This window comes from Rhineura floridana, chromosome 4, assembly GCF_030035675.1.
Source record: "Rhineura floridana isolate rRhiFlo1 chromosome 4, rRhiFlo1.hap2, whole genome shotgun sequence".
NCBI classification, from domain to species: Eukaryota; Metazoa; Chordata; class Lepidosauria; order Squamata; family Rhineuridae; genus Rhineura; species Rhineura floridana.
The window spans coordinates 9,674,818-9,698,930 of NC_084483.1; the positions used below are offsets into that span (position 1 = coordinate 9,674,818).

The 24,113-nt window shown below is 43.2% G+C and overlaps 1 protein-coding gene across 1 annotated transcript; it reads right to left on the minus strand.

The window, feature by feature from the left end:
* Positions 1 to 593: 593 nt before the first annotated feature.
* On the minus strand, positions 594 to 23,156 carry LRRC63 (leucine rich repeat containing 63). Its single transcript, XM_061626161.1, has 10 exons — positions 23,061 to 23,156; positions 17,835 to 17,948; positions 15,192 to 15,674; positions 11,914 to 12,015; positions 10,233 to 10,390; positions 8,843 to 8,941; positions 6,027 to 6,163; positions 4,677 to 4,760; positions 2,883 to 3,122; positions 594 to 824 (listed from the first exon to the last, which is right to left on the minus strand). The coding sequence occupies exons 2-10, from the start codon at positions 17,917 to 17,919 to the stop codon at positions 650 to 652; spliced, it is 1,563 nt and encodes a 520-aa protein (XP_061482145.1). The 5' UTR covers positions 17,920 to 17,948; positions 23,061 to 23,156; the 3' UTR covers positions 594 to 649.
* Between the last annotated feature and the right edge of the window lie 957 nt (positions 23,157 to 24,113).

Sequence of the window (24,113 nt, forward strand, 5' to 3'; positions counted from 1 at the left end):
TTTGCCGCTACTTTAAAGCAGGTGCCATCAAGCAATAATTGTTATACATGTCACTCAATTTTATTGTGTTTGGAGAAGGCATATGATATAGCAATATATGCAGCATTATTAGACATGTATTCATTTTTATTTAACAACTGCATTTCTATACCTGCCCTTCCTCTACATTGAGCTGATGTCAGACACAGAATGTAAACTTACTCATCTTTTTTAACTGCCACATTGCATTTACACTCAGGGTTGTGAAAAATGTTGATTGTTGCCACTCAGTTGTGTCTCTAATTAAAGATGGGTTCTTTTAAGGTTAAAATTATACATTGCTAGTCTTTGCGGTCTAGTTACATTTGCAATTCTTATGTGATCAATGTGAAGTGCAAAGCAACGTGTAGCCAATGAAAATAAATTTATCAGGCTCATGAAACAAAATACGATGGATAACTAAGCCTGCCTACTGCAGTCCTCAGTTCTTGCTAGGAATGTCTGAGCAGAAAGGTAAAGTACAGGCAATCCCAACTGGTTTTTGCACTGAAACAGCATCAGTGGAATCGTCGAGCCAGGACTCTGAACTGTGCATGATGAATGCTTGGGTCTTTATTCAGCAGATTACCAGCTCAGCTGCAGCCTCAACCAATTAAAACATTGATATCCATCAGTCTGAGGTGGAGACAGCTTCAGCAGCTGCAGCAACGTAGTCCATATAGCAGGTTGGTGAGCAGGCACAGAAGAAATAAGGAAGCCTAAGTCCATAGGCGTTCCTATAAATGCGAATGAACTGAAGGCCTCTTCCGTACAAGGGTCCCATGCAGCAATCACAGGTAGCAAAACTACAAGGCAGAGAAAGAAATGTTACACGTTCCTTACACTTAACCTACTAAGGGGAGAAAAGTGTACAGTGGGGTAGCTATTGTGGTGCTCTCCAGATGTTAAGACTACAACTCCCACCAGCCCCAGCCTGCATGGCCAATGGTCAAGGATGATGGGAGTTGTAGTCCAAAACATCTGGAGGATGCCATGTTGGCTATGCCTGGCATACAACTTGTGCTTGAAATATATTAGGAAGATTCCGTTTTTATGAATAGCTAGCATTTAGATAGTGCTTTTGAATATTCAAAACACTTCATACACATTACCCTACTTATAAAAAACTCTGGGTGATATTCAGTGCTAGTCCTTCACGGCGCAGACCCACTGAAGTTAATAGACATGACTAAATTAGGTTCATTAATTTTCATGGATTTACTCTGTGTAGGATCGTTGAATACAGCCCTTTGTAACTTAGTATCAGATTCCCATATGGCAGATTAAAGGCTGAAGCAGAGAGTAAGTAGCTTGCCTAAAGTCATAAGGGAGTTCCTGACACACAGGAGATTTAAACCAAGAACTTCCCAGTTCACACACTTAGCGACTACAGTGTATCTCCTTTCACAACAAGGCCAAGTCCTCTAAACATGAATGGCGCAAGAAGACTGCCTGAGTGAATGATCACAAATTTTATCCTGGCTGGGTTTCAGAACTTCTCAAACAATCCTGACACAACAATATGTGTTTATCAGGGAACCAATGCTGAGACTTTAATAAGGAATCTGTGCTGCTAATTTTTGCAATGTTTGCACATCATCATCAAAATGGCTAGGTTGTGCTCAGGTGTCAGCCCATACTTTTAAAAAAAAACATTTAGTCTGGATTTCCCTTTGCCATGGAAAATCTGATAAGTAAAAATAACTCACCTATACAGCTGTAGTCACTGCTGGAGTGGAAGCTCATTAGCACATTTCTTCGGTGGTCAGCTTGTCACATTTGTGGTGACGTTTGGTGGGTGGCTGGTAACGCCATATCCATACTACTTCCACTTGCTCCTCACCTGAGCACAACCTAGCCATTTTGTTTCTGATTGCCCAAACTATACGGACCTGCCTGTTTCCACCAACTGCTGCCTGCTGAAGGCATGTTCAGATTTCAGCAACCTGGTTAGAAGGAGCTGGTCTCTCAAGATCTCCACATGGTGTGTGTGTGTGTGTGGGGATGACCTCATAGTCCTTACATCGACTATTCTGAATGAAGCCAGCGGTGGGCAGAGTCAGAAGCCACAGTTCTCTCTTTTCAACACTCCCTTCTTGACAGAGGTCTGAACTGATCAGTTGCAGAAGGCCTTCGAAGTTAGGCTAAGGAGCCACAGTGTTTGTTTATTTACTTATTACATTTATATACTGCCCCATAGCTGAAGCTCTCTGGGCGGTTTACAGCAGTTGTCCTGGGTTAGAGTGTTAAACTAGAATTGGGAAGACCTAGTTCAAATCCCCAGTCATGAAGCTCACTGAGTGACCTTCACATGCAGCAACTGGTGGAAATAAGCAAGCTCAGCCCAGCCTACTTCATAGGGTTGTTGTGAAAATAAAATGGGGGATGTGGGGAAAGAGCCATTTACACCTCCCTAAAATCTTTGATGGAAAGGTGGAATAAAGGTTTTAATAAATAAAAAGTGTAGGTGTATTTGATTCTTTGGGCAAAAAGACAAAAGAGATTGGGCATAGTGGGAGAATGACCACTATATTCTTATTAATAATCATTTGCTCTTTGCAAGTTAAGGACTGTTTTGTGTCACTCTTATAGTTTACACTGTGACTGCTGCCAGAGTAGTTTAAGCAAGACATAGGCTGTCACTGCTAGGTGTAGTTCCATTGTATTACACACTGCTTTTTCTCAGGATGCTTGATCATTATATGACAGGCACACCAGTAGGTTGACTCCTGTTATTCCAGCAGAGGCCTGTTGCTGTCCTCGAGGGAGCCTTCTTGGTCGCATAATCATTGGGGGGAACTAATGTTGCACCTAAAGTTACCCTTACAATCTGTGGTTGTGATGGAGATTTCCTTCTTACTTACTTGATCAACATCTCTTGAATGTCCACTGGCATCTTATGATATATTTCCCACAGGTTGTGTTTGGCAAAACAAAGAGCAGCCATGTCAGTAAGTCGTTGTGGCTGAAGCTGGCAGACTTCATTCCAGAAGTAGGCATGCAAGAAGTTGTTTTCCACCTTAAGACGGCCCAGCTGAAGCTTCAACAACCCACAAGGCAAAACATACAGTAGATTCCCTTCTAAGTTCAGGTATGTCAGGCTTCTGAAAGTTCACAGACCAAATGACATTCCATAGGTCATTTATACAGAACTTTAGGTGCAGTTGGCATCTACATGTGTATTTGTGTGTGTGTGGGTGTCCTTGCAAGAGTTATTCTATGACCTTTAAACTCTCAAGTGTATTTTAACAGGAGTCATCAGTCAGTCCAAACCTATGTTAGTCTGCTAGTAAGGATTTTTTTTCAATAGTGGTAGTATCCAACAGTAATATGGCCCCTTGGATGCCCCCAACATAAAGTAAATACCGTAAAGCCTAAGGAATCTCTGCTTTTCACTGGCAGAATTCTGAGTTCCCCTTGATGATCTGAGCATGAAGCCCTTTCTAAGAACATATATAGGAGAGGAAGTATGACAGTTCAGTGGTAGAGCGCATGTTTGGCATGTAGAAGGTCCCAGGTTCAATCATTCTCTTCTCCAGCTAAAAGGATTTTGGGTAGCTGAGCTGAGAAAGGCTTGTGCCTGATACTGCCTCAAAGGGCTGCTGCTTATTGGCAGAGCTTGGAAAAGTTACTTTTTTAAAACTACAACTCCCATCAGCCCCGGGCTGCATAGCGACTGGATTGGGCTGATGGGAGTTGTAGTTCAAAAAGTAACTTTTCCAAGCTCTGCTTATGGGCTGCTACTGCACTCCTATCACATGGACACTTATTGCATAAAATAGTTTAATACAGAGAGAACGTTCAAAAAATGCATACTAATATTTTGCATACAAAAATTACTCAAGCCAGGGGCAGCCAATGTCGTGCTTTCCAAATGTTGGAAGACTACAACTCCCATCATCCCTGACCATTCACTATGCCACAGAGCTTGGAAAAGTTACTTTTTTGGACTACAACTCCCATCAGCCCACTCCAGCGGCCATGCTGGCTGGGGCTGATGGGAATTGTAGTTTTAAAAAGTAACTTTTCCAAGCTCTGCATGCCACCTGAGGCTGATGGAAGTTGTAGTCCCAACAACATCTCAAGGGCACCATATTGGCCACCCCTGACTTAATGCATCTCATTTCTGCACTGGCATTTCTGAGCCAAGCAGTGCTCTAAAACATTCACAGGCTTCACAAGTCCTCTGTGCAAGGTCCAAAGGGTCCATAATTGAGTCACTGCATGGGTTACAAGCCATCCATGTCTGAGGGCAGTTCTGGGGAAATCATGCATGTCCTGGTCAGGCATGTCACAAAGAGCTCATGGAGGATATCCTGAGGCGAATGGAATGAGGCAGAGATGGGGAACCTCAGGCCCAGGGCCAAATACCAAAGCCTTCTCTATCTGGCCCTTGGGATTCTCACCAGGCCACACACCCTCACGAGCCCTCCTTTCCATTCTCCTTGCATGTTTTTGCCTGGCTGGAACGTGTCTTTGAACTCTGATCATGCCTGCTCTTGCTTTTGCCTTTTGTTTGCCTGAATGAGGGATAGAGTGTGAGTGAGGGTAAACTAGCAATATGTACAAAGATAAAATTCAAATTTGATGGTCTTCCTGCTTTTCATTCTGGCCCTGCCCATCACTGGCATGTAAAATTCAGCTGGAGATTTGAATACCTGAGATTCCCAATTTCAGTAGGGATAAATTCAAGTTCGTTATAGGAAACATCAAGGCCCTGAAGATTTGGCAATGAAAACAGCCTAAAGAAAGAAAGCAAATACAAACCATATCACAGGCATATAGAATTCAGCACATTACTCAGACATTCGGCTGCTGATGTATGCTGTATGCACATATTAATATGATTTAGGAGGTCTGACTCTCAGTTTGCCACAGTGGGCCTCACTAAATCAGGACAAAAATACTGTTTGTGCCCCTTGCTTTGTTACTTTCAAAAAGATGGATTATTTTGCTCAAACGTGCAATAAAGATTATAGCTGCTAGGAACAGGCAGGTCTAAATTTTAAAAAGAAAGAGAAATTAACAGAGGAGTCGTGCAGGTCCACAGCATTCTTCAGATCTCTTGGGATCATGAGAAGGCAATGGACAGCAAAAAAACAACAACAGAAGGTTAAGGTTTGAGATTTTGTGGACTAGAGTCTCCTTCATCAGATGCAAATGGACTCTGATGCATCCGATAAAGTAGACTCTCGTTCATATACGCTTATGCTTTTTTTTAAAAAAAATGGACACATTTGGGGGTCCTTGGAGGGCCTAAAGGAGCAATCAGTAAATATATAGTACAAGAACAAACTTTGGTTACCACTCACTCTTTTTTTTTGCAGCTGCCCCAATCCATGCCCCCAAACTGTGCTGCTATTGCCTGACACCCACTATCCCACAGTATGAATGGGATGGGGGCCCAAGGGAGAGTGTGGCTGTGGGCCACTAGTGCAAGGTATTTGAATCTCTGCATGCACTGACTGGTTCTCCATGCCCTCTCTTGCATCGCCAGAGCAACTTCCCCCCTGCCCAGTATATATGTGTGTACACAGGGCAGACGTGAAAAAAAGAAAAACACTTTTAAAATGAACAAATTTAACATTAAATATTAAAAACAAAACCAGCAGACATCCATTTAAAAATTGGCCCCCAGATGCAGCAAGCATGTTCCTTTGAGCTAGCCCTGCTGTGCAGCAGAGTAAAAGCAATCTGCTTCAGGTAGTGTAGTGAGGGGAAGAGAAGGGGGGACAGGTGAAGGCAGGAACTGGTATCTGAATGGGGCAGTGAGATCTTTTGAAAGCGTGGCTCCTAGAGGGGGCTGCCACTAGGACTCCGCTTCAGGCTTTAAAATGCCTTGGGCCACCTCAGTCGGTTGGCAATCCCACCAAAGAGTCAACAGAGACAGGATTTTCTCACAGCGACAGGTGCTGAAGCAATTGTGAGAAGATGCCCCCTAGATCTTGACAACTTCTCCTCAGCCCTCTCCCATATCCCCAATCCATTCACTAAAACCACTGCAGTACCCAGCTGGAAGAGCAGTCAGCAAATTGAAGGACATAATCAAGAGTTTGAGGTTCTTCATTTGGCCAATATCTTCTGGGATGAATTTGATAGGGTTGTTTCGGAGCTTTAGCACTTCCAAGTGTTTAAGATGATAGACCTGTGGGAGGAAAAAAGCGGGGGGGGATGTAAAAAGTACTTGTGAACCCTGTTATGGCAGATGCAGTGAAGGGTGGTCCATTTGGGTGAATAGGACACTGCCCACCAACCTCACTCTGCCTTCAGCCAGAGCCTATCTGTATGCCTGCTGACTTGTAAGCAGTCCCAGGGGGCGGGGAGAGTGGCCCTGGCTATCAGTTTCCTCCTCCTTAGTCAGTCTTGCCCCTTGTAGAACTCAACAGGGAGGAGGAGGATGGGGACAAAATTAGAATTCATTGGCTCTGCCTGTCATCAGCTCTGGCTCCAGCTATCATTGGCTATAGCTACCTACTGATGGTCTCTCTGCCCTCTGCCCTACCAGTCCCAATGGGCACTAGCCGCTTGGGCAGATGCTTGCAGACTCCCCATAGGCATCTGTCTGGCCACTGTAAGAACAGGATGTTGGACTAGATGGGCCTGTGATCTGATGCAGCAGGCTCTTCTCGTGTTCTTATGCTTCTATACCTGTTTAACTTTACAATTCCCTTTGCACAGGAAAGACAATTCTGTCAGGTGCAGCTGTTCCTGTAAGTGCAGGACTATGGTGGCAGAACCTGCACCTGGTAAAATTCTCCAATGTATGCAGAGCTCTCAGCGGCACAGAAACTCTTTCAGGGTCATACGTTCCCCCTGGTCCAAGCCATTGTAATAGTTCGGCCCCTTTGCTAGCAGACAGCCTGTGGGAAGGTGACGTCTGAGCACACACAGAGACCTAAAGGCACGGGGCAAAAGGACTGCCTCACAGCAAGTGGCAAAACATTTCTAGAAGTTTTGCCCCGGACGTTCGGCCCCCTGGCAGTTGTGCTGTGGGGTGCCACAGGGTACCATCTTGTCCCCCATGCTGTTTAACATCTATATGAAGCCCTTGGGAGCGGTCATCAGGAGATTTGGGGCAAGGTGTCAGCAGTATGCTGACGATACCCAGCTCTGTTTCTCCGTAACATCTGAATCGGGAGAGGCTGTTCAAGCCCGTGGTGGTGGGCTGGATGAGGGCCAATAAACTGAGTCTGAATCCTAGCAAGACGGAGGCGCTGTGGGTTGGTGGTTCCCGACTTCGGATAATTGGTCAGTTGCCTGCTTTGGATGGGGTTGTACTCCCTCTGAAAGAGCAGGTCCGTAGTCTGGGGGTGCTCCTGGATCCATCTTTGTCGCTAGAGGCCCAGGTGACCTCAGTGGCTAGGAGTGCCTTTTACCAGCTTTGGCTGATAAGACAGCTGCGGCCGTTTCTGGACCGGGATAGCCTGACCACTGTTGTCCATGCACTGGTAACCTCTAGGCTGGATTACTGTAACATGCTGTATGTGGGGCTGCCCTTGAGGTTGGTCCAGAAGCTGCAGCTAGTGCAAAATGCGGTGGCGAGACTGCTCACTGGGGCAGGGCATCGCCAACATGTCACCCCGTTGCTGAAAGAACTGCACTGGCTGCCTATTTGCTACTGGGCCAAGTTCAAGGTTCTAGTTTTGGTGTACAAAGCCCTATACAGCTCAGGACCAGGATACCTGAAAGACCGTCTTACCCCTTATATACCCAGCCGATCACTGCGCTCTGCAGGTGAGGGCCTCCTGCAGATACCATCTTATCAGGAGGTTCGTTCTACACAATATAGGAAACGGACCTTTAGTGCGGCGGCACCTACCCTGTGAAATTCCCTCCCCTTAGGCAGGTGCCATCTCTGCTATCTTTTCGGCATCTTTTGAAGACTTTCCTCTTCCAACAAGCCTTTTAAGTTGAGACCTACCCCAGTCTGCGTCTGTGTTAGAATTGCTTTTAATATGTCTTTAAAAACATCTTTTAAAAAAAAGGGTTAAAGATATTAAAAGTTTTTTTTATGTTTTTAACGTTGTTTTGTTTTAATGCATTTTAAGGTCTTTTTATGATGTTTTAAAGTGTTTTTAGCACTCTGTTTGCTGCCCTGGGCTCCTGCTGGAAGGAAGGGAGGGGTATAAATAAAAAAATAAATAAACAAACAAATAATAAATGATCCTCCTTTGAACAGGAGAAGACAGGATTAGAACCCACAGACAGCAGTCCTCTCCAGTCAAACCACCACATGATAAATGGAACTCTACTACTTGCATAGAAATAAAGCAGGTTTTTATCATTTTTTATTTATTTATGTAAGACATATATATCGCTGGGAACCATATGTAAGCCGCCTTGGGTTTCTATCGTGAAAAGAAAGGCAGGGTATAACTGTAATTTAAAAAAAAATATCCCACATTTCTTTCAAGGAGCTCAAGGTGGTGTACATAGTTCTCTTCCCCGTTTTATCATCACAGCGATCTTGTTAAGCAGATTAGAGAAGGTGACCAGCCCAAGGTCACTGACAAGAGTTTCGTGGCTAAGTGGGGATTTGAACTCTGGTCTCCCAGGTCTTAGTCCAACGCTCAAACCCACTATACGTACCAAACTTGGTTAGACACAAACCATTCAAACTGGTGGGTGGGGTTGAGCCCACAGAAACATTTGTTTATCAGTTAATGACTCACTAATTAACAACTCCTAAACATCTAGGAGAAAAACAACGAATATTATCTTCTGTATATTCGTTTAGCTACAGCTAGGATTGGCGTTTTTAAAAAACAAACAGGGGCACTTCTAAGTGTATTTTTAAAAAATACATGCACACACTCACACTTACCTCTTTTGGAAAGAAGTACAAGTAATTAAATGACAGGTTAAGGTACACTAAGAAGTCGGCCAAAGGTGAGAGGTCTGGAAGTCGAGACAGAAAAAATGCCTACAAGGTAAACATACAAAAAATACATTAGATTACATTATATCAGAGGGAAAGGGAAGCAAAGAGAGTATCGCTCTGAAGCATGTTTCTACTGCAGCTGCTGCTTACACTCCAACTATGCTCCAATACTTTAATCATTACTTCCAACGTTCCTTCATAGTTCCGGGACAAAATATTGAAGGGGGGGAATCTTGATGAACCGAGCAGAACAAAACAGGCCCGTTAAACAGTGTGTTCCAGTCACAGAAAAATGGTTTTGTACCTTGATTAAATTAAATGAATAATGATATTCACACAAATCAAGAAGTGCATAGGGCAGGGATGGAGCTCTCCAGATGCTGTTGGACTTCAACACCCATCAGCCCCAGCCAACATGGTCAGGCATGATGGGACTTGTAGTCCAGGAACATCTGGAGGCCCAGGGGTTCCCCAGCCCTCGTGTAGAATCGACATGCAGTGATGAATCAGGAATTGTTCATGCCCCCGCTGCCACCCACAGTACAATTTGCTTTCATTCTTTGGATGTCATGCTAGAATGTGGCCTGTGGGTATAATGTCTACTGAGAAAAAGGCCTGCCTATCTGTAGAATCGTTGCATGTCAGATTTGAGGCAGGAGGCATGATAAAGATCATGCATATTTGACTACTCACATAGATACAATCCTGGGATTGGTCCTAACATGTTGACTTGAGGTGGCTTCAGAGACAGGGCATACACACTCCCCCCCCCCCAGTAATACACATAGTCTCTCCAACGGGTGGTGAACCTGTGGCCCTCCATATGTTGTTGGACTACAACTCCCATCATTGGCTATTTTGGCTAGACTGACAGGAACCCAAGTCCAGCAACATCTAGAGGACCATAGGTTCCCCATCCCTGCTCTACAGACTTGGGTGTTTGGGGTGAATAGCAGCACTTCTCTTCTCTCTGTGTGTGTGTGTGTCTCTCTCTAACAGGAAAACAGAAAATAAGTTTAACAAATCAATCTGTAGCTCTATGTAGCCCATAAAAGCACTACTGTGGTTGGCATTTGATCAGGAAGACTTAGGTTCAAATCCCCACAGCACCAAGAAGCTCCCAAAACCTTTGGCAAATCTTGCAACCTAACTTGTCTTGGATTGTTGTTGTGAGGATAAAATGGAAATCCCTTTGTAGATAGCTATAAGTGCCTTGGAGAAAAGACAGGAAAAATGTGATACAAAATAAAATATGGCTCAACAGAAACTGTGTTGTTTGTTAGTGTACCAGTAGACTGTCAAAGGCAACACAGCACACTTTTAGGGAAATTACCTTAAGACTAAGCCCAGTTCTTCTATGCATTAGGCAAGAGAGTACTGTCATTTTAGCCATTTTCCTCAATTCACTCTCCTGATCCTCTAGATTTAATTGAAGCTTGCACCCCATACCGGAGACAAGTGATACATCAGAATCCAAGTCCTGGTCTGATTCTGCAGTAAACATAACATAGGTTGTTAAACCAGAAGGACTATAGCATTTCTTTAAAGCAGGAGTAGCTGGCATGGTGCCCTTCAGTTGTGGTTGGACTACAACTCCCATCAGCCTCAAGGAGCATGGTCAATGGTCACAAAGAATGAGAGCTGCAGTCCAACAACATCTGGAGGGCACCACATTACCGACTCCTGCTTTAAAGTACAACACTGAAAACAGCAATTAAAAATACAATTTGTTAAGGTCCTATTTAGCATGGGTTAAATCCTTTCTTCTCTTACAATGGTCTTTACGACCGCTTTGCTTCCTCAAGATGGTTTGATTTTTTACCCCTGATTACAGGCTAATCTCTCAATTATTCAGCACATAGTTTAGCAAAGTCTGAGTCAGTCAAAGTGATATCCTGTTCCTATGATTAGCTAATAAGCTTCCATTTATGCAATGAGATGAGTGACATTTAGTACTACTGCTCAGCTGTATGTGCTAACATCCATTCACTGAGATTTAGAGGTGCAGATTCTGACTGAAAGGGTTGCTCATTATAAGGCATAAGCCACATTTCAGCATTCAGTACCTTACATTATTAGAAATGAACAAGAGGGATAGTGTGGCCATGTTCACTCCCCTCTCTCCATCATGTCCTCATTGTTTGATCTTGCTACTCTCTACCTATTGGGTTAGAAGGTCTGAAGTGGATTTATTGCAGGATTTATAAGAGACCTTCCACTCCAGTAAATGGAAAGCAATAGCTCCAGATGATGGGGAAGTTACAGAGGTGGTGGACCAGGAGTGGTCCCTAACCATGTGAGGAAGTGAACTAGAGATATACAAATTTGGGACGTTATGAAGCCATTTTTCTCAACCTGTTTTCCCAGGAAAAAATGGAAATTTGGTTGGAAATTGAAATATATGGAATACTTACTTTCTTACCTAATCTAAAGTTATTTTACTGCTTTAACAACATAAAGCACATCACTTGTAACTGAGCATAAGAAATTGTACTAATTAAAATATTTGCAGAACACTCACAAGCTGACGAGTATAGTTGTGGATCCCTGGGCTTAATAGTAAAAAAAAGGATTTTGTATTTGTGGAGGGCTTGTCATACAGTTTACTTCACTACAGATTGGACTGCCCAGTAGATTCATCCCCAAGGTAAAGATTTCTATCTCACATTACTTAGGAACGTGACTATGCACAGCATATATGAGAAATTCACTTGCTTGATTGATGACAAAATAAACAATTTACATACAAGACTCTCTTGTTTGCAGAAGATGTTGCTAAATTTAGTAAAATGCTTGTGGATTCTGAACTAGTGAATTGTCATGAGGTTTATAAGTGAATTAATACAGCTCGCTGTTCACTTCTGTTGTCTACCGTTTGCAGTAAGCTTGCCTGTCCTTGTTAGTTACTCTGTTTTATATATATGGGCACTATGGAACATATTAGATGAATGACCATAACAGAACTTTTTAAAGGACACACACACACACACACACTGTATGTAAATGGTATCTACCTGCATAAGTCACTCTTTTCTTTTTCTTCTGTTTTATTTCCTCATCCATGAGCGATGATTCTTCTTCCAAAGTCAGTGCCATCCTCTCCTCCAGCAACTTTTCTGAAAAACATCAAAAGTCAAATTAGAGTGGATTTTACTTATAAAGGCAAGAAGTATCTTCAGATCCTCAGCTGGAAAACAACAATGTTCCTTGGGATGTGTGTGTATGTGTGTGTGTGTTTGTTGTTGTTTAGGCTTTTAAAAATGGTTACTTTGTGTACCCAAAATTTACTTATGCGCCCTTTAAACCTCTGCTGCTGGATAGGTTAATTTAAATCACCAGGAAAGGAGACTGATGTTATATTCACTCTATGTTTATATACCACCTTCCACCCACCACCTACCCCTGAGGATCCTTAGAGTGCCAGTATACTCTTACTTCATAGTATACTGGGAGGAGCCATTGCTACAAGAGCTCACATGAATGAATGAATGAATGAATGAATGAATGAATGAATCTTTATTTTTACCCCGCCCTTTTTCCAAAACTGGAACTCAGGGCGGCTTACAAATAAAAACTACACATAGGTAAAGAAACATACAAAAATATACAATTAAAATAGAATTAAACTATGCGCGACATTAAAACCATGAAACATACACTTAAGATACTAAGACAATTTAAAACATTAAGAATAGGACCATAGAACAGTACAACAGATCTTATGAGGCCCTATCTTAAACATCTTCTAGTCCAAAAGCCTGTTGGAATAAAAAAGTCTTTGCCTGCCGACGGAAGGATAGCAAGGAAGGGGCCATTCGTGCTTCCCTAGGAAGAGAGTTCCAGAACCTGGGGGCAGCCACCGAGAAGGCCCTAGCTCACGTCCCCACCAATTGTGCTTGTGAAGGTGTTGGGACTGAGAGAAGGGCCTCTCCTGAGGATCTCAACGCCCGGGCAGGCTCATATACCCTCACATACCCTTCTCACCATTGGACTCCTCCCAAGGGCCTCTCCTTTATTCTGCTTCCTACCCCTTCTTTCCATATGTTCCACCAATCTCTCATTATACTCATCACAGAATCTTTTTGTCCCAGACACTGACTCTAACGCATCCATTTCTTGCTCCCTTAGCATTTGCTCCAAGTGTGAAGGCTCCCCCCTCCTCTTTCTTTGAACGTGCTTTGGGGGACACCACCCTCTTCTCTCTATTCCCCTAAACTGCTCACTCTGCAAGCAGGATGGGATACATCCCAACAACTTGTTTCCTCCTCCCCTCCTTTTCTCAGGGTAGAGGCACACACACTGTTCCGCCGGTTCCAGTGCATCTTCACCAGAGCTTGGAAAAGTTACTTTTTTTGAACTACAACTCCCATCAGCTCCAGCCAGCATGGCCACTGGATTGGGCTGATGGGAATTGTGGTTCAAAAAAGTAACTTTTCTAAGCTCTGATCTTCACCTCTCTCTTCTGAAAACGGGAGAACATGATGCTCATCAAACCCTGCCTCTTTTTCCTATACAACCTGGTGGGAGCAGCTCAAGTGTGGTTTTTAAAAATGCGCTTCAAAGAGATTTCGTACCAGATCTGCGGATCAACCTGTTCCCCCTCCAGGTGTGGCCAATGGAAACGCTTTGCTGCAAGAAACTAATGTGCTCACCGCCTCAGTTTTCGTCTTTCTGACTTCTCATCAAGCCCGTGGGCAGTATTTAGCTAAACAGTTGCTGACCTTTAGCTGTGCAATGGAACTTTCCCACCCTCTCCTCTTCCTGCATGCCTACTTTGACCCCTAAGTCTGTTCTGGGGTTTCTCCCAACCCCCCAGAGCAGATTTAGGGGTCACATGGGGAGAGGGGAGAGTGAAGAAATGCCATTGTGAGCTAAAAATTCTTGCTCTAGTGCAGTGGTTCCCAACCTGGGGGCCGTGATCCCCAGGGGGGCCACAAAGTAATCAGAGGGGGCCACGAATAGTAAAAAAATGATTTTTTTTATTTTTTTAGTCTTCACTCCCTGGACACTTTCTGCTTCCCACTGCGGCTGCAGATGACACCTCCCCCTTGCCCCAAACAAGAGGGGAGGATTTTTGCTGAAGTGCCAGAGTGTCTTTCAGGCACACCAAGGGCAGGCATCTGCCTCTAGAACACATGGCAGATGCCAAAGGAGGCTGAGGGTGGAGCTACCAGGAAGAAGAGGGGAATACTATCACTGACTCCCGTCTCCTTGCACTGCTGCTGCTGCTGACACCCTTACTCAGAATGAGAGGAGAGGGCTTTTTTGTGAAGCAAAAAGAAGCAAGGCTGCAAGGAATGGCTGCTTTTCCCCTTCCTTCCTGGCAGCCAGCCTGCCTCCCTGGGGGGAGGGGGTCACAAAAGGTTTTAAGCTTATAAAGGGGGTCCTGTACTCATAAAGGTTGGGAACCACTGCTCTAGTGGAACTGTTTAGAAGGATACTGCCCCATGCCTCTCCCATAGCATTTCTGCTTTATACTGCATGCTGAGGGGGAGACACACACCCTCCAGTCTATCCTGACCTGGTTTATCACTTGTGGGAATTCCTGCAAGGATTTACAGAGGCATGAGACCATCTCTGTTTCCTTTTCACAACTGATTTAAATCACTGAGCTAAATAAAGCTTTCCACTGGAACTTTAAATAGTTCTTTTAAAATGGAACATACGTACAAAGTGTTTGAGATAGTCATCACAAATGTTGATGTACAATTAAATAGACCTTATACAACCTATGAGGGTACAGTTCAATTATTTATTTATTTAAAACATAATATTTTGATCACTGTAGAAAGTCCCTTTTTTAAAAAAACTCAATGAGGTTTATTTCTGAGCCGTCCTAAGATTACACTTAGGAAATCTGCACCTAGATCATTTGTAAACTAATTGTTCAGAGTTAGCATTATAACAGCAGGCTTGTATCATCTATTACCATTACCACGCAGGAAAAAACAGCAGAGTTTTGTGTTAAAATGAAGTCTGCATTATGTGTGGGAAATTTTAAACACGAAAACAATCTATAGGAAGACAAAGGAGATCTGTAGAACCTGAAAGCCCTGACCAAATCCAACATAAGCTATTATTATTAATTATTCAATTCTGACATTATTTTGGAGTCAAATTCAGCATCGCTATACACATTTTCAGCTACCCAATGACAGAGAGAACATAAACAGGCCTTTGAGGATGGCTTTAGTTGAATCAAAACGCTACTGAAAGAAGCAGAAAAGACTCTAAATAAATCTGGTGCATAAACCAAACCAAAACTTAAAAATCTGTAGAGTGCACACAATACCTAGTAGCATCTGTTTCTCAGGTTTTCTTGGTACAACACAAGGCAAATCCAGATTTGAGAATAGTATAGTACAGACTTCCTGTGGGCCTCGCATTTCTCTAGCAATCAGCTCACTAGTGAGTACTTCATAGTTAAGGCGAGAAAGAATTCGCTTTGTATCTTCAACTTTCAGAGTTTTTAAATGAAGAGACGCTATTACAGCCAGACCTTGCAGTATAAAATCTGACGGCAAATGCAGCCTGCGACCTCCCAACATAGAGATTCGCAACCGTAAAGGTACTTGACATTTTTGCAATGGGAAGCTAGGAGGACCACTAGGCTGTGAAGGAAGAACAAAGCTTCTCTTAATAGTGTCTGGAACTTGGGTTCCAGAATCAAAGTCTGGAAAATGCAAAGAAATTGGTTGGCTTTTCTCAGGTGTAGGAAGCTGGCCATCATTGGCTCCACGCGTTTCTTTGGATTCTGTATTTTCCTCAGGAGCACCTAGAATCAAATATGACAGATATACATAAAAAGCAGAGTCAGGCCATTTACAGGTTGAACTAATGCTTGCAAAATAGATATACAATATAATTAACTTTGATTGTGAAGAGCTATATTTGCTTGCAAGTTAACCACACACCAAGCAACGGATCATAAAACACAGTAATCTGCAATGTCTATTGAAGAAGTTAGAGGTCTGGTATAAGGAAGATTATTGCCACATGCGCTACTTCCATTTGCTCTGAGCCATTTTGTTTCAGTCAGACCAAAGGAAAGGATGCAGTTTCACCAGTTGTTGCTGAAGGCACGTTCACAGTATTATTTTTTTTCCCAATTTTAATATGTTTTTTAAAACATTTTTTCTAAACAATATGTTTCCTTAACCCTTTTTATTTAAGATGTTTTTAAAGCCTTTTTAAAGACTGTTTTTAAAGTTGTTTTGTTTTAATGTATTTTAAGGTCTGTTTTTGTGATGTTTTAAAGTGTTTTTACTGCTTTTGTTTGCCGCCCTGGGCTCCTGCTGGGAGGAAGGGCGGGATATAAATTAAATAATAAATAAATAAAATTTAAAAACAGCTGTTTTGCACAGAACTGCTCTTGCACAAAAATAGCTGCATTAAAACAAAAAATAGAATTGACCTTGGCAGGTACAGGAGGTGAGAAAGGGTGGTGGTGGTGGTGGAAAAACACTGTTTCCAACCCCACCTCCCAAAAAAATGCTTTCCCTCGGTCATGTGTGCTTGAATATGAAATGTACTGTTTATGTTTTTCTGTGAGCTGCACCCTGGCTTTCTGTGTCAGGGAAGAGTCTGGAGACTGGAGGTCCCCATGTATCTACCTGTCCAGGCATTGTTTTCACTGACAAGGCATTCCTTGGTTGCTAGTTTTCTACATGCCAGGGATGGGCTGTTTTTGCACAACTGGTGAAACAAAAAGCATGCCTTTAAAAAAAAGTTTATTTTTTAATAGGCTGTTTTGTTTAATGTGAAACATGCTTGAAATACTGGCTTTGGTGAAGGTTTTGTATTTCTCTGTTCCACAGAGAAAACATTTTTTTAAAAAGTGCATGCATGCACACAGGTAAACAAAAGCCTGCAGGCATGCCCACAATGGACCTCAGATTTCCAGAATTTCTGGAAGGTGAAGTAGTAGTAATTGATGGGAGGGGATCACAACACATAGTGCGAATACATCAAGCACTACTAACTAGTGTGGATGCGAAACATTAAGAGAGATTTAAATTGAAGCACTCTTGTGTGGATGAAAGTGTACAAAAGTAAAAAGAGAAAAAGTAATATATACAACCCACATTTGCATTAACGCCCTGCTGTGTACACAACACAGCTTGATCCACCTCAGAACCACCAACACTCAGCACAGTGGTTAGGATCTGGGAAGGAAGGATGGGTAGACTAAAAGAAAGGGATGAGGACTTAACTTCTACCTGCCTTAACCTGGGAGAGTGAGAGGCTTCAAATCCCACCCCATTCCTCCCCATAAAATGTCCCGACTCACTTCCTTGGGTAAGTTTGATTATCCTCCTGCAATGCAGAAAGTTGACTTTCGGGATATGGTGCAAGCTAAGCTTGCGCTTTTGGAATAATGCTCTCATTCCTGGTCATTTGTTATCAATAAAAGGCTTCAAGACTCTGTTGGAGACAGTGTGTCTGGGTTTTTAGATCTTGTAAAAGGTAAAGGGGCTATTAACTTAAAACTGATAGAAAAGAAACAAGGAGGCAATGGACCTGTATACATAATGACCAGGATTCTATATGCTACTTGTGGAAGTCAGTGTGGACAAGTGGCTTGAAGGGAAGGACCATAGCTCAGTGGTAGGAGAGCATCTGTCATACATGCAAAAGGTTCAGTCCCCAGCTTCTTGAGACAGAACTGGGGAAAATACCTGCCAGTCAGTGTGTGTTCAGGAAGTAAGAGGTGTGGGCAACTTAATCAAGGGGAGGACTTTCAAGTGCATATTAAGTAACCATACCCACCCTTGTAGTCGGTAGGATCTCGAATCAATCCAAATTGAAAGCACCATTTTGTGGACAAGCATGAACAATTCGAGATTGAGAAAAATGACATCTTTATGCTACAAATGGGTTACTGTGTACGCAGACAAAGTTATGTCTATCCTCAGGTTACATTGTGCCACATTACCTTTACAGCTTTTTTTCCTTGACAGAATCCGTTGAGTCTCTCCTTTTGGAGGCAAAGGTCTCCGAAACAGCTTAGGTTCAAACATAGTCCTGTATTTATAATCCTGCTGTAAAACTGGGGGGAAATATGAATGTTCAGTATAACTCAATAATTAGTAGTTGTTTTTAATGGGAATATATTTTATTTATTTATTATTATTTATTTATTAAATTTATATCCCTGCCTTCCTCCCAGTAAGGAGCCCAGGGTAGCAAACAAAAACACTAAAAACAGTTTGCAACATCATGAAAACAGACTTTAATATGTATTAAAACAAAACAACTTTAAAAACATGTTAAAACAAAACATCTTTAAAAACATATTAAAAAAAAAAGCTTTAAAAACTTCTTAAAAAGCAATTCCAACACAGACACAGACTGGGATAAAGGTTTCTCCTTGTTGAAAGAGGAAGGTCTTCAGTAGGTGCTTAAAAGTTAACAGAGGTGGCACCTATCTAATATTTAAGGGGAGGATATTCCAAAGAGTAGGTTTCACTACAATAAAGGTCTGCTTCCTATGTTGTGTGGAACGGACCTCCTGATAAGATGGTATCTGCAGGAGGCCCTCACCTACAGAGCGTAGTGATCAACTGGATATATAAGGGGTAAGATGATCTTTCAGGTATCTTGGTCCTAAGCTGTATAAGGCTTTGGAAACCAAAACTAGAACCTTGAACTTAGTCCAGTGGGTAATAGGCAGGCAGTGCAAGTCTTTCAGCAGCGGGGTGACATGTTGCTGATACCCTGCCCCAGGGTACTTTGCACCAGCTGCAGCTTCCAGACCAGCCTCAAGGGTAGCCCCGCATTACAGTAATCCAGCCTGGAGGTTACCAGTGCATGGACAACAGTGGTCAGGCTCTCCCAGTCCAGAAACGGCCCCAGCTGTCTTACCAGCCGAAGCTGGTAAAAGGCATTCCTAACCACTGAGGTCACCTGGGCTTCTAGCTGTTGGAATAGGCAAATGTTGCATGTTCACTTGGGGGGAGGGATATTTGGGAAATATCCCATGTACCTGTTCACCATGATGTAACTTCCTTATGGGTGGGGTTAGTTACCTGGTTTCCTCCTTCCTTTGTCCTGGAGGATTTTTGAATATTCTCCATTGCTGATCTATCCACCATAGAGAGAGGCCGCATGGCAAATTATGCTCTCAGCAAACACCAAAAAAATGGACTGAATACCTTCTATTTTCTTTCATCTAAGCTACAGCCTATGTTTCTAACATATGAGGAGGCCGTGAGTAAATGTTTTATCTTTTACCTAAGAAGATTGTGTCTGTTGTTATTTATATACAGAAAGTTGGGCCTGGTTACATTCTTACTCTGCTGCTTGTGTTTTTATATCTCTGCTGAGAAATAGGACCAACCAAATTAGTTCCTATTTCTCTCTGGTATTTTTATAATACCGAACAATAGCAACAAAGATGGATCCAGGAGCACCCCTAGACTACGAACCTGCTCTTCCAGGGGGAGTATGACCTCATCCAAACAGGCAACTGACCAATTATCTGAACTTGGGAACCACTAACCCACAGTCTTCCTAGGATTCAGAGTCAGTTTACTGGCCCTCATCCAATCCACCACCAAGTCTAGGCACCGGTCCAGGACTTGCACGGCCTCTCCCAATTCAGATGTTACAGAGAATTAGAGCTGGGTATCATCAGCGTACTGCTGACACCTCACCCCAAATCTCCTGATGACCACTCCCAAGGGCTTCATATAGATGTTAAACAGCATGGGGGACAAGATGGTACCCTGTGGCACCCCAAAGCACAACTGCCAGGAGGAAAAAAGATAATCACCCAATGCTATTCTCTGAAAACGACCCTAGAGATAGGATTGGAACCACTGTAAAACAGTGCCTCCAATACCCATCTCACCAAGCTGGCCCAGAAGGATACCATGGTCAATGGTATCAAAAGCCACTGACAGATCAAGTAAGAATAACAGGGTCACACTCCCCCTGTCTTTCTCCCAATAAAGGTCATCCATCAGGGCAACCAAGGCCGATTCAGTCCCATAAACAGGCCTGAACCCAGATTGGAATGGGTCAAGACAATAAGTTTCATCCAAGAGTACTTGCAATTGCTGCGCCACAGTCCTCTCAATCACCTTCCCTGAAAAGGAGGTATTTGCAACTGGGTTGTAACTGTCACAAATCAATGGGTCCAGGGTGGGCTTTTTCAGGATCACTGCCTCTTTCAGGGTGGATGGAACCACCCCCTCTATGTTATGTTGCCTATGCACCTTGTCTACGTTATCAGGCCACATCAACTGAAACAGTTCCCAAGATGTTGCAGCAGACGTTGCACTGCACACCTCACTGGGGACTGTGAGGCGTCCTTCCCTGGCTCTCCCTGTCAGGTTCCTACCTGCTCGTGGTTACTGCCTGTCTCTAGGCACCACCAGGGACTCCACCAGTCCAGACCGCACTCTCTTATGGTTTACCTATCCGCTCTAGCACAGATCTCAACAGATCCCCCTGCTAGGCAACCACCAGTAACGTCCCAATACTAGTATTCCCAGAGACTCTGAATACTGGTATTGTTATTCTCTTCACCGCTGCCACCATTTGTTACAGTTCCCCTTCAGCCTTGGTCATTACCTTACCCTCCCTTCTGGTCTGTGAAACCCCAGCCAAGGATCAGGCCTTTGGTAAACCAAATTAAGTATTTATTACAGATAACAAAGCTAACAAGATTAACAAGATTTCTTCTTAAGGCACATAAGCATATGGTTTCACTCAATACTAATCTGAACTCCACCCCCCTCCTTCTTCACTCTCTCCTGGCAAACAACTCTCTCAAACCCCACCAAGCAATCCACTCTTTCTCTTCTCCCCCCCAGATTCGACTCTCACTCTTCCTTTTATACGTTCAGCCATTTTAAACACTCAGCCAATCATCTCGCATTCTACTGCCCAGTCACTCCCCCTCCTCTTTCACTCCACTTACCATGTATCTTCTAAAACAACAACACTTATCATATATACATTAATATAGGAACATCACAGGGACTACAGTAGACGTGGATGGGGCATCAATATTGCTATGGAGGCGAGCAACTTTGAGGGTAAAGTGCCTTGCAAACAATTCACAGTGGGCCTCCGAAGGGTCTAAAACTCCATTTCCTGGAGATGATGTCAACAGACCCTGGCCAATATGGAAAAGCTGCGCTGGACAGCTACTTGAGAATGCGATGGTGGCAGAGAAGTGGGCCACACAATAGGCACAGTTATGATGTTTTACTTGTGCCCAATCAACCTCACAGCACGTCTTTCGCCACTTGCGCTCTATCCGTCATCCAGCCTGTTTCATTGCCCTTAGTTCACTGATGTACCATGGTGCAAACTGGGCTCCCAAGTACCAGAGAGTGCGTTCCGGGGCAACCGTGTTAAGAGCCCGATGTGCCTCATTTCATAGCATGACAAGGGCTTCAACAGGGTAACCTGCTCTATCTACTAGGAACTCCCTCAGGGCATTCAGGAATCCAGTGGATTCAATTAGTCTCCAGGGATGGACCATCTTAATCTGTCCACCACTCCTGCAAGGAAGGATTGGAGCCGTAAGTCTAAACTTCACCAGAAAGTGGTCTAACCATGACAATGGGGTGACATCAACCCCCTTATCGCCAGAACACCCCTTCCTCCATCTGAAGCAAAAACCAAAACCAATGCCCAATGCATCGGGCCAGGGACAACTTGAGACAGCCCCATGGTTGTCATGGAGGCCATGAAGTCCCAAGCCAGAACACTACAGGCAGCCACAGCATGGACATTGAAATCACCCAGGACTATTGTTCTGGGCTCCTCCAATAACACAGCCAAGATGGCCTCTGCCACCTAAGTAAGAGAAGCTGCTGGGCAGCAGGGTGGACAGTACACCAACAGCAACCCTAGTTTCCTGTTTCCTTGGCCGGACACCAGGTGCAGGCCCTCACAGTCAGCTCCAATAAAACGACACGGTAGCTCAGCTTTTCTCAAACGTTTTGCACTCAGGACTCACTAACCTCCCAAGTGTTCTTCCTTCTATGATACAAACCCTTTCCACACCTAGCACCAACTATGTGGAGATCCTTGGGTGGAGCTGCATTCCTTCCCTTGCAGAATTTATGTGAAACAAATTTAAGATTGCATTATGGATTATGATTATTAATTGCATTTCTGGATCACTTTCCACGAGGAATCCCAAAGTGATTTAAAATATAATAAATACACATATAAAACCGTTTCATATGTTGAAAAGTTTAAATAATATATATAACAGTTCAAAACAACTTTCTCCTTTCTGCCCTTTTTGAAGATAGGGACAACATTAGCCCTCCTCCAGTCATCTGGCACTTCACCGGTCCTCCACGATTTTGCAAAGATGATAGACAGCGGCTCCAAGTGTTCTTCAGCCACTTCCTTCAATACTCTAGGATGCAGTTTGTTGGGCCCTGGAGATTTGAACTTATTCAAAGTGATTAGGCATTCCCTGAACATAATGCATTTGTATGTTATTTTCATCAATATAGGAATTTTTTAAATTTAAATTAATAAGATTACTTAGTTACACAAGGTACAACGAGCAACAAACTGAATTATATAAACAACTCAAGTTATTTAATTACCATAGACAATCATATAGGGTCTAGTCTGGAAGGCCAAGTTCAAGGAATTTTTATGCACATCTTCCCCAAATCTATACATTTATAAACATTTTTGGTTGGAGAAATACACCACAAAATTCAAAGGACAGCTGTGTTCAGTTTGCATATTGTTTTAGGATTGTGCAAATTAGGTGAGTTTGCATTAAAATCCGACCTGAACCAAATGTCTTCCCCATCCATCCCAAGGATTGCAGAAGAACCCCCAAATTTTTTTTTTGGAAGGGGGAACCCCAAATAGCTTTTACCTGCATATCAATCTTTAGAAGTCCCACTGTATTCATTGAGGCTTACTCCTGGGTAAGTGAACACAGAGTTCAGAACTTTTAATTCTGTTTCCTGACTCCTAACTGAGCAGAATGAGCTGTGTCATGTCTTTTTATTGGGCACAGTGGTCAACTAATGTGTCACTGAAATGTATCATAATTTCCCCTAACCAAATACTGTGCATAAACCTGGTCTTAGGAACCCTGTGTTACCAGTCGGTATTAAGCTCTTCCAACTTACACAGCAGCCCAAATAACGAATAACCTTTTAATTACCTTTCTGCTTCCCGTTATGCTTTTCCTACCAAGGCCAAGACATAGATGTTTGGCTGGATTCACCTGACATGTCAGAGATTCCACTTGAGCAAGGTCACTTGGCATCCTTGGAGACGAGTGTTAACAACATGATGGGAGCCTCCTTGTGATTGGCTAGAGAAGTGTATGGCCATTCCATTCTACAAAGAACTGCAAGGGGAGGGATCAATGTGATTGAAGAAGGAACTATCTCATGCTCTAGATTGGCTGCCACTACACATGCCACAGGTGTGCTTAACTAGCAGTCAAGGGTGAATTGAGGGCTGCTGGCTTTAAACTCTGCCAATTTTATTATATCTCGTCATAATGTGATGCAGGGAGTGACTGCGGAATGGCCTGGGGACTTGAGATGGGTTTTTATGGATCTTACCTTTTGGGACAAGAGATGTAATTTATAGGTGGATTTTGGATATAAAATTTATGAGGCCTATTGGGAATTTGCAGCTCTCGAGAGATTTGGTGGCCATGTCCTGCGTGTAGTTAGGGTGCAGGTCAAGTTGGAATCTAATATGCTGCAAAGTTTGAGCGTCCCTCATTTGTCTGTCTGATGGCCTTATGGATGGATGTGGATTCCTCCTCAGATTGATTTGAGTTGTGCAGGAGTCTCCAAACCTCGGATTATTTATTTATTTAAAATATTTCTATCCTGCCCTTCTGCTCTACAATAGGGCACTCAGGGCGGCTTACAATAAAATCGAACACATACATAATAAAATTGTACACAATAAAGCTTGGACCTGTAATAATGAAAAACAGGGCAATGGAGTGCTTATTGTCTAAGTGTGCAATCTATATGGACAGTTCTTGGGAATCTTAGGATGGTCGCGTGGATGTTGCTTATTATGTTCCAGCATTTTAGGTTCAAAGTGCTTGTCATTTATCAGACTGGATTTCGATCATGATCAGTACCTCTCAGTCTGCAGCTCCTCCTTATAAACCCTGAGCATGCCGCCATCCAGTTATGGTGATTTCACTTCATGAGAGATTCTGCTGCGGCATCCCATTCCCTCACAC

Bases quoted from the DNA above. Each gene is read 5' to 3' on its own strand.
- LRRC63 (XM_061626161.1), bottom strand. From the start codon at position 17,919: ATGTTTGAACCTAAGCTGTTTCGGAGACCTTTGCCTCCAAAAGGAGAG. The intron at 6,164-8,842 runs GTAAGTGTGAGT...TTCCTCCCACAG, and splicing joins TGTACTTCTTTCCAAAAGAG to GTCTATCATCTTAAACACTT. The intron at 4,761-6,026 runs GTACTGCAGTGG...TTCTTTCTTTAG, and splicing joins CTGACTGCTCTTCCAGCTGG to GCTGTTTTCATTGCCAAATC.